At 46.2% G+C, this 16,064-nt stretch overlaps 1 protein-coding gene across 1 annotated transcript in view; it reads right to left on the bottom strand.

Annotated features, from left to right (window-relative positions):
- Positions 1–16,064, bottom strand: part of LOC311236511 (uncharacterized protein) — a 47,550-nt gene that overhangs the window by 23,554 nt on the left and 7,932 nt on the right. Inside the window, exons 4-13 of the mRNA XM_084324188.1 lie at positions 15,591–15,797; positions 13,629–13,762; positions 12,429–12,523; positions 10,791–10,845; positions 9,538–9,663; positions 7,702–7,884; positions 6,832–6,895; positions 3,603–3,807; positions 1,806–1,915; positions 638–1,001 (exon numbers count right to left, since the gene is read on the bottom strand). Coding sequence (XP_084180314.1) covers positions 638–1,001; positions 1,806–1,915; positions 3,603–3,807; positions 6,832–6,895; positions 7,702–7,884; positions 9,538–9,663; positions 10,791–10,845; positions 12,429–12,523; positions 13,629–13,762; positions 15,591–15,797 — 1,543 coding nt within the window. The remainder of the gene's footprint in view (positions 1–637; positions 1,002–1,805; positions 1,916–3,602; positions 3,808–6,831; positions 6,896–7,701; positions 7,885–9,537; positions 9,664–10,790; positions 10,846–12,428; positions 12,524–13,628; positions 13,763–15,590; positions 15,798–16,064) is intronic.

The following is a 16,064-nucleotide window of genomic DNA, read 5'->3' as shown; positions in this document are numbered from 1 at the left end:
GACATTGTGGGGATGTCTGGTGGTCGTGGTACTATTCTCCCTGTGGCTTCATGTGAGTCAGGATGTCTGGTCGTGGTACTATTCTCCCTGTGGCTTCATGTGAGTCAGGATGTCTGGTCGTGGTACTATTCTCCCTGTGGCTTCATGTGAGTCAGGATGTCTGGTCGTGGTACTATTCTCCCTGTGGCTTCATGTGATTCAGGATGTCTGGTCGTGGTACTATTCTCCCTGTGGCTTCATGTGATTCAGGATGTCTGGTCGTGGTACTATTCTCCCTGTGGCTTCATGTGATTCAGGAGGTCTGGTCGTGGTACTATTCTCCCTGTGGCTTCATGTGGTTAATTGTTAAGATTTTTTAATTGATTAAAAAAAGAATGTATGCGTTAATATTGACAGCCCTAATTTCTTAAATATAACAATCGCACGTGGTTACGTTTGTATGTTTGAGAAACATTTCAAAACGATCAGTAATCTCTGCATTTTCCTTGATAACCAAGCAAGTAGACGACACTGTTTATTTGTTATACCGCAATCGCAATATTGTCAACAATAATCGCAATTGCAGCAAATCGTGCAGCGGCCCTAATCTCCGTGTCTACGAGAGAAAAACGGAAAAGTAAAAACAAGACTTGCGTACCTCCTCCATCGTTTCCTCCACCTCCGACCAGACCACTGGCTGAGGCGAGCGCAGGCTGACGGGAACGAAGGCGGGGGCGCTGCTGTCTCGATGCTGATCCTCCTCCGTCTCCTCGCCTTCCATCTGCTCCTCGTCGTCATCGCTGTCCTCGCCGCCGTCGTCATCGTCGTCGCTGTACTCCGACGAGGCGGCCCTCAGGGTGACCAGCTTGGAGGTCTGGGGCTCCTCCGACTCCTTGGCCTTCTTCAGGGAGGGTGAGGGCTTGGCCTTGCGTTTGGGCTTGGCGGCAGAGGCCTTGGAGGGTTGCGTGTCCACTTTGGCGGGGTAGTTCAGGTGTTGGATGGGTTTGGGTATTCTCCCGGACCTACAAGACACAAATCCATATCAGTTGGCAACGGTAACATGGGTCAATGTAGCTATATTAGGAATTATTATTATTATTATTTATTTTCTTTTACTTCTTCCAAGGCGGAGGTTATGTAATTGGTCCCATGTGTGTGCCTTGTCTGTCTTGTCTGCGAGTTGAATGAGATATCTCAAAAAGAAATAGCCGGATTGCCATGAAATTAGCTGCGCACATTCATGACCCTAAGAGAAGGAAAGCTATTTTGGTGACCCCCTGACCTTTCTTCCAAGTTTTTCAAATGGACGTATTTCCTGACCCGTTTGTTGTACAGTCACGACTTGCTGTGAACATCCATGACTCCTAGAGGAAGACACCTATTGTGGCGCCACCATCAGGCCAAACTGAGAACAAGATATCTCGAAAAGCAATGGAGTCTGGATTGCCATACAAATTTGCTGTGCATGTTCATGACCTCAAGACATCACGTCACCCTATACGCTTTCCTCTAGCACCCCCATCTGGCCAAACATATCTCCTGACCCGTTAGTCATACAGTCACAACATTTGCTGTGAATATTCATGACCCCTCAAGGGAGAAACCTGTTGATTCTGGCAAACACAGTTAAGACAAGACAACACTTGTATGTTTCTGTCATCTACCCAGTCAAATGTGGCATGTGAAATTAACGGCACAGTGGAGAGATTGTTAGGGCTCGGCGGAGGTTTGCACTCTACCGAGTGCATTGTTCTAGTTGTTTTCTTTTAACTTTTTTACTCTAATGTGAGATTGTGGGTGTTAACATAAAGGAGGAGAGGTTGTACCTTGTAGGTTTTGGGGACGCAACGCTTGAAATCTCTTCCCCTTCAGAGGTAGAGTCATCGTCTTTCTTCTTCTCTTTCGCTGGCCTTGAAGGTGACGCATCTCCACTGACCTAAGATAAGATAAGATATTCCTTTATTGATCCCCTTGGGGAAATTTGGGCATCATAGCAGCATAGGGCAGGGGGGGGAGGGGAGGTACAGGTATGGGCAGGGGAATTGTAGAAAGACATAAATATAGGCAATATAATTAGATCTGAATACAAAAATATGAGAAAAATAAACAGTGTAAACAAAGGTGCAGGTGAGGGTCCGTATGCCCTATCGGTTATATTATGTAATGTTACAGTAAATATAGGCAATAACAAATTTGAATATAAATATATACTATAAGTATACACAAGGTACCCTAACTGGCATGATATACGTCATACGTTGTAGTCCGTGCAGTTTTTTGGTGGTTAAGACGAGTCAGAGACACTTAGTGGTCAAACATTCCTAACAGTTCTCTGTAACTGTAATATATGCAGAGAGCAGGGCTGTACGTTAACTTTTTTTGCACATAGCACTGGTGCTACAGAGGTTGATAGTTTTGTAGCACAGGCCAAAATCTTGTAGCACAAGTATAAAACGTGTTATATTTGTAACAGTCACAAATGTGCCTATTGTATTTGTGTTATTTAGTTGCAGTGCCATGTTTGGCTGTCATTTAGTATATCGCCATGTGTTATTATTACTATAATAGTAATACTCTCATATGCTATTTTCAATTAATATCATAAACAACATAAGGAATATTAGCATAATTTTGAGTGGACTGAAGGAATGAGTCAGCGTTAATAGTTTTAAATGCAAATAATTTATTGAAACATAGAAGTGGGGTCGGTTGGGACACACACACACAATGGGGGACCCTGATGTAAACAAGACAAACGTCTTTCTCTGGTCTGCATCCCCTTAACAATTGTGTGTATTGAGCCGTACTGTACTGTACCCATTCTGCAATCTGTTAAATAAAGTTTACATTCATTCATTCACACACACTGTTTCAACTCACCACCCCCGCATCATATTGTAGTCTAGTCTTCAAACTTCCACTCCTCTCGAAATTTTTTATATTTGAATATCAACATTATCTGTCCATCCTCAGTTTACTATAATATACTCCTGTCCTGAGTCCTGACTAGTGACTTCATCGTCTTTCCAAACGCACGCACGCACACACACACACAGGGAAGGGGAGAGAGTGCCCCCCATTTCCCTTTCCACACCGTGTCTGCTGGCTCTGCCTGATCAGGATTAGCTTGTTAGCTTGCTAACGTTGTAGTGATTGTAATGGTACATAAACGTTAATTTCGGGCGATGTGCGCATAAAGGAATGGCGACGGTGCAAAGCATGTAGATGCATTTGACCCGTTGCGAGAAAAAAAAAACACACCGGACTTATTTCGGGACGTGTAGGCGCACTGCTGTGTGCGCACCAACACGCTGCTCTGCTTGCAAGCACGGATAGGGCGGATATGACTCGTCGAGTTGTCACGGAGTTTTTTCAAAATAAGAGTATCATATGCACCTGAATGTTGCTAGCTGTCGATCCTAGTTATTATAGCTGGAGCTGCGCGTGGGCAGAAATGAGACCCGCTACAGGATTTTCAAAATAAGAGTATCTATATGAACCGAATCCCTATCGCACCAGTGCTAGTGAAGTAAATCCATCCATCGCACAGACAGCTGTTGCTGTAGCACGTGCGAGATATATGTCGCACTGTACACCCCTGCAGAGAGACAACCATCCGTTACCCGTTCTCTGGAGACCCCCTCGCCCGAGCTCTCCTCTTCCGCTGGGGCTCCATCTTTGGGCTCCACCACGGGGGGCACCGGCGGCACCTTCTTTCCCCATTTCCGTCCCAACTGCAGGAGGGGTTTCGGCGCTCTGCCTCTGAGCTGAGCTGGCTTGATCACGGGGGCCTTGGTCGCGGTCGCAGACTCGTCGGTCTTCTCAGACCTGGTTACGTGGACACATAAGATTCAGACCAGTGGTTCTCAACCTTGTTTTGGCCAACGCCCCCCCCCCCCCCCCCCCCCCTATCTGACACCCATGTTCCATAACGCCCCCCCCTCCCCCTATCTGACATCCATGTTCCATAACGCCCCCCCCCCCCCCATATCTGACATCCATGTTCCATAACGCCCCCCCCCCCCCCCCCATATCTGACATCCATGTTCCATAACGCCCCCCCTCCCCCTATCTGACACCCATGTTCCATAACGCCCCCCCCCCCCCCATATCTGACATCCATGTTCCATAACGCCCCCCCCCCCCCCCCCCTATCTGACATCCATGTTCCATAATGCCCCCCCCCCCTATCTGACATCCATGTTCCATAACGCCCCCCCCCCCCCTATCTGACATCCATGTTCCATAACGCCCCCCCCCCCCCTATCTGACATCCATGTTCCATAACGCCCCCCCCCTATCTGACATCCATGTTCCATAACGCCCCCCCCCCCCTATCTGACATCCATGTTCCATAACGCCCCCCCCCCTATCTGACATCCATGTTCCATAACGCCCCCCCCCCCCCTATCTGACATCCATATTCCATAACACCCCGCCCCCCCCCCCCTATCTGACATCCATGTTCCATAACGCCCCCCCCCCTATCTGACATCCATGTTCCATAACGCCCCCCCCCCCCTATCTGACATCCATGTTCCATAACGCCCCCCCCCCCCCCCCTATCTGACATCCATGTTCCATAACGCCCCCCCCCCCCCCTATCTGACATCCATGTTCCATAACGCCCCCCCCCCCCCCTATCTGACATCCATGTTCCATAACGCCCCCCCCCCCTATCTGACATCCATGTTCCATAACGCCCCCCCCCCTATCTGACATCCATGTTCCATAACGCCCCCCCCCCCTATCTGACATCCATGTTCCATAACGCCCCCCCCCCCCCCTATCTGACATCCAGTTCCATAACGCCCCCCCCCTATCTGACATCCATGTTCCATAACCCCCCCCCCGCCCTATCTGACATCCATGTTCCATAACCCCCCCCCCCCCCTATCTGACATCCATGTTCCATAACGCCCCCCCCCCCCTATCTGACATCCATGTTCCATAACGCCCCCCCCCCCCTATCTGACATCCATGTTCCATAACGCCCCCCCCCGCTATCTGACATCCATGTTCCATAACGCCCCCCCCCCCCTATCTGACATCCATGTTCCATAACGCCCCCCCCGCCCTATCTGACATCCATGTTCCATAACGCCCCCCCCCCCCCCTATCTGACATCCATGTTCCATAACGCCCCCCCCCCCCCCCTATCTGACATCCACGTTCCATAACGCCCCCCCCGCCCCTATCTGACATCCATGTTCCATAACGCCCCCCCCCCCCTATCTGACATCCATGTTCCATAACGCCCCCCCCCCCCAATCTGACATCCATGATCCATAACGCACCCCCCCCCCCCCTATCTGACATCCATGTTCCATAACGCCCCCCCCCCCCCCCTATCTGACATCCATGTTCCATAACGCACCCCCCCCCCCCTATCTGACATCCATGTTCCATAACACCCCCCCCCCCCTATCTGACATCCATGTTCCATAACGCCCCCCCGCTATCTGACATCCATGTTCCATAACGCCCCCCCCCCCCCCTATCTGACATCCATGTTCCATAACGCCCCCCCCGCCCTATCTGACATCCATGTTCCATAACGCCCCCCCCCCCCCCCCTATCTGACATCCATGTTCCATAACGCCCCCCCCCCCCCCTATCTGACATCCACGTTCCATAACGCCCCCCCGCCCCTATCTGACATCCATGTTCCATAACGCCCCCCCCCCCCTATCTGACATCCATGTTCCATAACGCCCCCCCCCCCCCCCCAATCTGACATCCATGATCCATAACGCACCCCCCCCCCCCCTATCTGACATCCATGTTCCATAACGCCCCCCCCCCCCCCCCTATCTGACATCCATGTTCCATAACGCACCCCCCCCCCCTATCTGACATCCATGTTCCATAACGCCCCCCCCCCCCCCCCCCCCTATCTGACATCCATGTTCCATAACGCCCCCCCCCCCCCCTCAACTACTCCCTACACCCAAAATGGGAATTACATTTTTTGGCTTTCAATTATGATTTTACCCCCATTTAACTTTTTACTACCAAGTGTATATAAATTAAACATTACAAAAAGTAAACCTTCTCTTTGCTAAAAAGTGACACTTTCCCCGTTTCTGAGATGATATTTGGGATTTTGATTGTGTTCACTGCATGTAGGCTGCTCTCTGTCTGTTCCAGTCAAGTTTCAGTCCTGATATTAAAACAATGATAAATAATCAAATAAACTAGCGCCCCCTTTCAACAATTCTGCACCCAGCGTCCCCCCAACACTCTCTGAACGCCCCCTGGTGGGGTGGTACCACACCAACACTCTCTGAACACCCCCTGGTGGGGTGGTACCACAACAAGACTCTCTGAACGCCCTCTGGGGGGGGGGGTTGGTACCACAACAACCTCTCTGAACACTCCCTGGTGGGGTGGTACCACACCAACACTATCTGAACGCCCTCTGGGGGGGGGGGTTGGTACCACAACAACACTCTCTGAACACTCCCTGGTGGGGTGGTACCACACCAACACTATCTGAACGCCCTCTGGGGGGGGGGGGTTGGTACCACAACAACACTCTCTGAACACTCCCTGGTGGGGTGGTACCACACCAACACTATCTGAACGCCCCCTGGTGGGGTGGTACCACAACAACACTCTCTGAACGCCCCCTGGTGGGGTGGTACCACAACAACACTCCCTGAACGCGCCCCCTGGGGGGGTGGTACCACAACAAGACTGTGAACGCTCCCTGGTGGGGTGGTACCACACCAACACTCTCTGAACGCCGCCTGGGGGGGGGGGGGGGGGGGGGGGGGGGGGTACTGCCCCCGTAGAGAAACCCTAATTTAGACAACTGTAACAGAAGCGAGTGGGACAGGCGAGTTTTACCCGGCGACAGGTGGCAGGTCCTCCGGCAGCGCTGCCTCGGAGTCTTCAGGAACCCACGCCTCCTCTGCAGACACATGAAGGCATTCAGAATCAGAATCAGAAAGGTGCCAAGTATACTTTTCGAATTTGCTTTGGACGTTACTGGTGCCACATTAGCGGACAGACATTAACAGACAGATAATACAATAAAGAGGTGGAGTAAAGTCAAATGAAATATGAGCTAAGTTAAGCACAATGGAATAATATATTTATGAAATAAAATATAGGCCAGAGCTGTACAACTGGGCAGATGTGATCAATTATATACACTAATTAGAATGAAGTAACAATACAGTGGGCAAGTATATAGTCCAGTAGTGTTAAACTGTGATCAGATCGGACGCCTTTTCCCGCACGTTCAAACGCGAGGCGCTGCGGTGTACAGCAAGAATTGAAAATGCAGAGGGCGCAACGAACGACCCTGCTGGTACCCTGAATCAGATCGTCACCTTCTTAAAATAATGTCTTAAATCAAATGGGCACAAAAAAATTTAAATGTTTTGAGAAAATCTAAATAAACGGAACCAAATATAGAATATATTATATTTATTATCATATATTATCATTATCATTTCACACACAGCGTGATGTTTTCAATTAAGGATGCCGGCAATTTTACCAGAGGTGGCCAGCATCATGAAGAGATTACTTCAAAAACATAATTGAAACATAATAAAAAAAAGTTTAAAAAGCGATTCAATATTCCTTTTTTAATATCAATTAACCAGTCGGGAATATCAAATAATTCATTGTTACAGTGCGACGTACCATCTTCGTTGGTTTTCTTGCCCTTGTCCTTCTTGTCCGTAGGTTTCTCAGGAGAGGACTCACCTCCGACTCCGTGTCTGCTCTTGTGCTTCTTCTTGGGCGGAGTGGAAGCGGGCGTCCCTCCCTCGTTAGAGATGTCCTCGTTCTCCTTCTCTCCCTCCACGTCCTCCAGGTCCAGCTCTCCGTCCTCGCCCCCCTCCTCCTCCTCCACGTCACTCAGAGTCAGCTTCTTCTCCGCTTTCTTTTCTGAGGAACAAAGATCAGGATTATGTACTCGTCGGCGTATGGTAGAGACGTCGCGTCAGACGTCGCCCGAAGTTGAGGTGACCGAGAGGTGCTTGATTGATTGATTGATTGATTGAAAACTTTACTAACAGATTGCAGAATGGGTACAATACAGTACAGCTCAATACACACAATTGTTAAGGGGATGCAGACCAGAGAAAGACTTTCGTCTTGTTTACATCAGGCCAGGTCCCACATTTTCAATTCATCGTGACATTTATGACATACACGACATACAGATAAACAGTACTGTTACATCCAGACATTTATGACATACAACAAGATATACAAGAAATATACAGTACTGTTTAAGAGACAGATTATAAAAGAAAATATATACATTCAAGGGGGGAAGAAACTGTACATTGGAGGGGGTTGGGTGGGGGTTTGGCCATTTACCGGGGGCCAGTTTCGAATTGCAGCCTCCCATAGGTGCTCTTTGAGAGCGTCTTTTACGGCTGTGGGTAGGGCGTTCCACATTGTTGTGGCATAATTGCTAAACGTGTTTAGTCCCTTGTTTTAGCAGAATCTGGGTAGAACATGATTTGTGGAACTCCCTCTTCAAGTTCAAGTTTCTTTATTAGTTGTCATACAGAAATACAGAATACTTTTGCATGAAATGCTTCTTTCTATAAAATAGTATAATATAAGTATAAAATGGAAAGTCAAGTACGTAAACAAGTGTAAACAAAACAAAAAAAGTTCAATATACATATATACAGTATATGTACAGTCTATACTTCTGTACAGTCTATACAGTCAGCTTCTATACAGTACAGTGTAGAATGTGAGGTATAGCTTAGCTTGTGGTGCCACCTTGTGGTGGTGTGGTGCAATGAGGTGCATGAGATTGATGCCAATAAATATAAAGTGTGTTAGTGTCTAAAAGTGGGTAAAGTGGGTGCTACAGTGTGTTGTTTATTTAAAGTGAGTGTGTGCGGCCGGCGGTTAGGTGGCCGAGCGGAGATTGCGTTCGTCACCAGCCCCGGAGCTGAGCTGGATTTGCCTGTTCGAATCCAGCTCACAGCTCCGGGGTTGTCACCAGCTTGGCTGGCCGTCTGCACTGATACAATTGGCTGTATCAGAGGGTGGGAGAAGCTGGCGGGGTGGGTCCGGGTCGTTGTAAACAGCGACTCCTACAGTTCGGTCGGGGCGCCTGCTAAGCGCGGATTGGACGTGAGGGGGATAGTGTGGTCCTCCCACACGCTACGCCCTCTCAATGAGAATCCGCGCTGCCAGGTGAAAAGAAGCGGTGATTGGCTGGACGTGTGTCGGAGGAAGCACGTGGTAGCCTCCACTCTCCCAGATGATCTGACTGTGGGGGATAAGTGCGCAGCGACCAGGAAGGGACTGGGAATTGGCATACGACTAACATTGGGATGGGAGAAAATCGGAGGAAAATGGAGGGGGAAAAAGACCAATAAAAAAAAATTAAAAAAAAGTGAGTGTGTGCGTGTGGATGTGTGTGTTGTGGGTGTATTTGATGGTGTGTTATTGTTCATTGTTCATTGAGCAATGAGCTCTGGTGTTGTGGTCGTGGTATTCACTGACCTTTGGGAAGTATTTCGACATGTACATGGGTACCTTAGTGGTGTAGAGGTGCTTTCTAGTTACCCTTTGGCTTCCTGTTGCGTTTCCTCGCTTCCTTCTTCTCCTCGGAGGACTTGCGTTTGTTCTTAACTTCCAGGATCTTTTCCAGCAGTTTGGAGAAGAACTCGAGATCCAGTTTACGCCTGTCTTCTACAACACATAACGAGAGGACGGTCCAGTCAAGAGAAAACGTCCTCAAGCAAAAGGTCTGGAACATCATAATGTCTCAACTTGTGTTATGATTCAGTGTCATATATGTAGTTGTATATTGTATATTTTGTACAGTGTTTGGACTTTTTACTGTATGAAGCACATTCTCAGGGGTAATGTAATAATGTAGTACATGTACTTTATACGTGACAAATAAAACAAAACTTGAAAACATATATATTTTGGTAGCCTAGTAGTTGTATCAACGTCTGTATGTAGTCAACAACTGACTGTCAAATAAAGAAAGTACTATTCAATAATATTTAACAATATTTATTTTGTGGAGGGACTGAAGTATTTTAATATTAAATACTGCAAATGTCATTTCAAGTAAAATAAGGGCTGCATTTAAAAAATAAAATACACAATGGAGCTTTTTGAAAATGTGCAATTTAAAATAAGTGGCATTAGTGAGCTCTGGTCTACAGAGCATGTTCAGCACAGAAACAGCCCCGCTTTGTTTTATGTACTACTGTTTTTACAGTTTGGCTCAGCACCAAGGAACAGAGGATGTGCATTATTTATTTTTTCAGCACAGAAACAGCACCACAGCTGCTCAGGATGAAGATGGAACCAAGTTCAGCACTTCACAGTAGGGCTGAGCCCAAACGTTCGAATGTTCGAACCTTCGTTCGTTACATTCGAATTCTAAATCAAATTTTTTATACTTTTTTTTTATTTTATTTTTTTATTCTGTCTAAACCAATGGGGTTTTTCTTCACAGTTGCAGATAAAGATTAGGCTACACTAATATTATAGTATTAAAAGAAACTGATGAGTTATATTCATTAAAGAAAGTTGATTTAATTGATTTAGTTGGGCTGGGGCTTCTCCCTGGGCTGGGTCTGGAAAGTTGATTTAATAAAAATAAAATACTAATTTAATCAGATTAATCACTTTATTAAAATTGAGGATTTAGTTTTGAGGATATAAAAAAATATATATATTATAATTTTTTAATTAAAAACAAACGTCAAACGTTCGTTCGAAAAACCCTGACGGAAGTTTGAATCCCAAAAACAGGCTTCGGGGACAGCCTTAGTTGAAACGGCTCTCAGGCTACTTACTGAACGCCTTGTCGATCCTCCAGGTGTTCAGTCGCTCCTCCTTCTTGAACTTGTTCTGAAAACAAAAAAAAGGAAACGCTGTGAGCAGCACGATTTAGACCCAATCCCCTTCCCTCTGCCCCTTACCCCTCCTTCTGGACTGCCCTCGGCTGGGTAGTGGCCCTTCCCTCTGCCCTACCCCTCCTTCTGCCCTACCCCTCCTTCTGTCATACCGCCCAAGCCTACTACCCAGCCGAGGGCAGTCCAGAAGGAGGGGTAGGGCAGAGGGAAGGGCCACTACCCAGCTGAGGACAGTCCAGAAGGAGGGGTAGGGCAGAGGGAAGGGCCACTACCCAGCCGAGGGCAGAGGGAGGGCCCTTCCCTCTGCCCTACCCCTCCCTCTGCCCTACCCCTCCTTAGTACATGATACCTAAGCCGAGCGCATACAGTACAGATATCCTCATAAGTATCTATTAATTTGTATCAATTAGATACTCTTTGGGCTTGTTTGTATCTACTTATTCTGAAAGAGTTGAACTAATTATTTTTGCTAGCAATAGATCTCATTCCATTATTCATTCCATTAAGCCTACTGCCATCAGGCACATTTAAATAAATATAATCTGATTGATTGAGGTAATGAGGGACTTAAAATTAGCCTATAGATTATGCATTTAACTTGTCGGCGAGGCTATTGAGCCGTACTGTATTGTACCCATTCTGCAATCCGTTAATAAAGTTTTAAATCAATCAATCAATGGTGTTAGAAAATCAGGATTTCTGCGATCGACACCTGCTGTCTTTTCAACTGAGGCGGCCGCTCGCAATTATCAAGTATCAAGTCTGGTTCGAATTAACGAGACTGAATCAGCGTTCGAGGAACAGGGAAAGCGCGGATTCAAACATCGGGTTAATTGAATCTGGATAATGGGACTTTTGATCGACTTAGTTGAACCAGGTACGAGGAATAGGGCCAAGGAAGACTAGCTCGCCACTTAGGTGGCAGCTAATGGGGATCCTTTTAAACAATAAACAATAAACAAAGAATATTTAATTAATAATTACCATGGTTGAACAATTGTAAAGTTCTTTGGATAAAAGCTTTTTTTATTTACGTGATTCAGCTAATTTCCTAAACGGGAAAGTTTAGTTTATTAAGTTTATTTATATTGTTTACCCAGGGACAGTGCACATTAATCAACATCTTCAGTTTCCACATCAATGTAAATGTGCCAGAATTAGCTAATGAGCTAGTTTCCATCTGTAGTCCCTGCCTACCATGCATGTCTTTATGGTGTGGGGAGGAAACCAGAGTACCTGGAGGAAACCCACGCGAACACACAGGGAGAACATGCAAACTCCACACAGAAAGGCCCCCTGCTGGGGTTCGAACCCAGGACCTTCTTGCTGTGAGGCAGCAGTGCTAACCACTGTGCCACCGTGCCGCCAGAGAGAGCCAGTTGGAGGGCTGGATGATCTCTTCCCCTGTGACCCACAAAAGAATGAGGACACCCTACGCTACACGGCCACACGCAAAACAGATGTGATTGGAGGATCGAGAAAAAAAGAGGGCAGGGTTTTGAGATAGCTCAATTACTACAGTACGTCGCTTGGTGAAGTATTTCTCAAATACAGGTATTCAAACAAAATCACTGGCACCTTTATCTCAGACCGGGCTCTGCGAGGAAACAGCTGGCAAATCATGGAGAAGTCCGTCCCCACCATGCTGATGGCCAGGAAGAACATGTCCGTCTCTGATGAGAAAACATAAAACATGTGCAAACAGGTATTATTAACACATTGAGTGCCAGCAGGGGGCACACGATTTATCGTTTGAATGCCAGCCTTTTGGGACTGATATTCCGATATTTCATGATTTTCACGGAGCTATTTCTATATTCTATATTATGGCTATGTGTCTAATACGCCCGTCGTTTATCAATGACTTGCTTGCAGTCAACATGTATGAAAGGGATTGTTTTTTCATCTGTAAATTTCCGTTTTATACCGTTTTGAAAAAAATAAGGTTTTTGGACATTTCTAGAATCGCCCTTTAGTGTAATACACACAACACATTTTCCGGCTGATTTATGAATAGTTTTCAAATAAACGCTAGATTATCGATAGTATATGTGTACTTATGCACGCTAGAGAAGGGGGCTGAAAAATCGATTATCTATGACCTGGTCAGCGCTAACGTCACATACACACATAGGGGACACGTTGTGAAATATGTAAAAAAATACATCTGATTACCCCAAGACTGGTAAAATAGATTCCTTACCTCAGATCAGATGTTCTGCAAAAAGATTATTCCAATTCCTGATCGCCGTTCCTAATAACGATCGCGTTTATTGATCCAACATTATGTACTCGAAACACATATTCCACGCTGCTCTGAGGGTCCCCAATGAATGCAATCGTCTCGGGTTACATGCCTGAGAAGTAAAATGTGGAATCCGGGTTTTTTTTTCACATGCATTTCCATTGAGTCCATTCCAATGGCTGCAATACCATCCGGGAGACGATATGGGGCGGTATTTGCCCTTTTCGAGGTCAGAGCAAGTCCCAATGATAACGTGAGGCTGGATTGATGAAAAATGTATGGATATCGCTAATAAAAGCAATAACGATTAAATAACGAGATTTCTCGTCGTTGGCACTCAACGCATGGCGGCCAACAACGAGATTTCTCGTCGTTGGCACTCAATGTGTTAAAAGGCAAGTAAGTAACTAACATGACAAAGTTTGTGTTGCACATCCAAGGTAAGGTCTCAGAGAAGAAAAGACAGATTAAAGACAGGTAATGTCCGGACACATGTTCACCAAACCAAACCATAGCAACGTGTCAAATCATACCTTGACTGGACCAGGGCTTTGTGTAGGTCCCTTTCCTGAAGCTGGAGTAGGTGGTGGTTGAGCCGCGCTCAAAGATGGGGTCTTTGTCGTTGGCCGGGTTTGGCCCCTTTGCTCTCTGGACCACCACTGTCAAACTGAGACAGACGTTCATCAGACAGTATGGTTAAGCTAGAACATGGGCAAGGTTATACAGAGAGTATGGTTAAGCTAGAACATGGGCAAGGCTATACTGATAGTATGGTTAAACTAGGGCAGGGGTTCCCTTTTTATGCATTATGAATTTAGAAGCAGGCCAGGCCAGTGTTTCTAGTTGCAGCAGCGCAATAGTTAGATAACCTAGATGGGGAACAACCAGGAGATCACTGCAACTCACACAAGTTGGAGAACTATCTCTCTCTCTCTCTTGCTCTCACACACACACACAAAGGGAGCCGCATGTGATTGGTGGAGGCGGGACCCTTACAAAAAAACTGTTGTTGCTAATCATTGCCACATGCTAGCCTGTAATAATCCCCCCCAGACAAATCTACTTTGCATTTGATATAGTGCAAATATATGCCATCACACACACTGGCATTTAAAGGGTTAGAATTATAAAATGAATATGTGGTGTTATGATCAGGGCTGAAGTTGAATAAAAGATAGTATTTTTATTCAATCTGACATTACAAAAAAACAGAAAGTCCATCAAAATCAGTGTTATTGCTAATCATACATATGCTAGCCTGTTTTTTAACAATAATTTGTGATGCCATCACAAACACTGGCATTTAAAGGGTACAAATAAAAAAAATCCTGCACCAGAATGCAGGAAATGAAGTCTTTGTAACAAAAGATTTCCTGGTGGGGGACCCCCAGACCCCCTGCTTAAAAAGTGGCCTGACTGGGGCTATATTTTGCACTATATTTCCTGGCCTGAATGATTTCCCCAGTCCGGCCCTGGTTAAAAGCCTCCAATGCTTATTAGTGTGTGTGCGTTTGAACGTTTGCATGTTTCAACCATACATTTCCATTTATATAAAAAAAGAAATATATATATATTATAATTTTCTTTTTAATTATTTTTTTGCCTCCTATAATAGTGGGGGTTGACACCGTTATTTGGGGGTCGCGGCCTGAAAAGTTTGGGAACCCCTGAGCTAGGGCATGGGCAAGGCTATACTGATAGTATGGTTAAGCTAGGGCATGGGCAAGGCTATACAGATAGTATGGAATGTGACTCTGCTAGAGAGAGACTGTGACTCTGCTAGAGAGAGACTGTGACTCTGTTAGAGAGACTGTGACTCTGATAGAGAGAGAGAGACTGACTGACTCGTTGATCACGGGGTTCCGCCACATACAAGTCTACGTACGGGACACACCGCTATGAGTCTTCAATGGCATTTGTTGATTTTTTGTGTCCCTAAAAGATTTGTTTATGTTGCCGTTTCTTAATGCTGGAGTACATGGGTTAGGAAAGATCCACAAAGCTTCAATTTACAAACCAAACTCGGTTCAGGAATATATGCATCAACAGTATGTGGTAAAAAAAATAGATCAGGGCTTTAATAGTCTCAGATAGACTATGAACTAGGGGTGTAACGATGCATCGATTAATCTAAATGCATCGATTCTAATGTGTTAGAATCGATGCATCGATTTTGAATATGTTAGAATCGAAAATTAATGAAAAAAAAAATTATGTTTTTTTTGTGTGTGTATTGTTTTTATTGACCTATGGTCCATTCATGCTGAGTGAATCAGTTCCCCCAGCCACATTTGTGTATTCAAAATGTTTTGGGGAATTAACCGATAGAAAATGTATCGAAAATGTATTGAATCGAATCGTGGTCAAATGAAGAGATTTCATGATGCATTGAATCATTGCCTGAATGATCGTAATCGAAATTAATCGTTGTGAGGTCGCATTGTTACACCCCTACTATGAACTATGCGATGGCCCGGCCGATGAGCTCCACTGACCTCGACTCGTCAATGATCAGCGAGCCGTCCTCTGCCACTTTCACCCTGGGAACCATCGAGTCGTCGTCGTCCTCTTCACCTGCCTCTTCGTCTTTGTCTTTGTCTTCATCATCCTCCCCCTCCACCTCCCCCTCCCCTTCCCCCTCCACCTCCCTCTCCGGCTCCGGCTCTGGGCGTGGCTCTGGCTCCGGGGCTCTCTCTGGGGATCTGGAAACAGGAAATGGGATTAGGTTGCATAATGTAAACAGCAGCAACGCTCCACAGCCGAACCCTGCATTTCAATGTGAAAGAGCTGTTCAGCAGGCGGGCCGACTGACTGACGATGAAGGTCGCCGCCCTGTGGCCGTGAGATGTAACGGCGGCACCGTGTTTTCAACATAGAAAACAAAAAAGGCATTTCATCAAGCAAGGTAAGTTTGGGCACTGTTTTACACATTTACATTTGTGTCGTTCACATTTTACACCGGTCATACC

Source organism: Notolepis coatsorum (assembly GCF_963971535.1).
Source record: "Notolepis coatsorum genome assembly, chromosome: 11".
NCBI lineage: Eukaryota > Metazoa > Chordata > Actinopteri > Aulopiformes > Paralepididae > Notolepis > Notolepis coatsorum.
The sequence above is the reverse complement of the archived record's forward strand: the minus strand, read 5'-3'. Positions and strand labels throughout refer to the sequence as shown.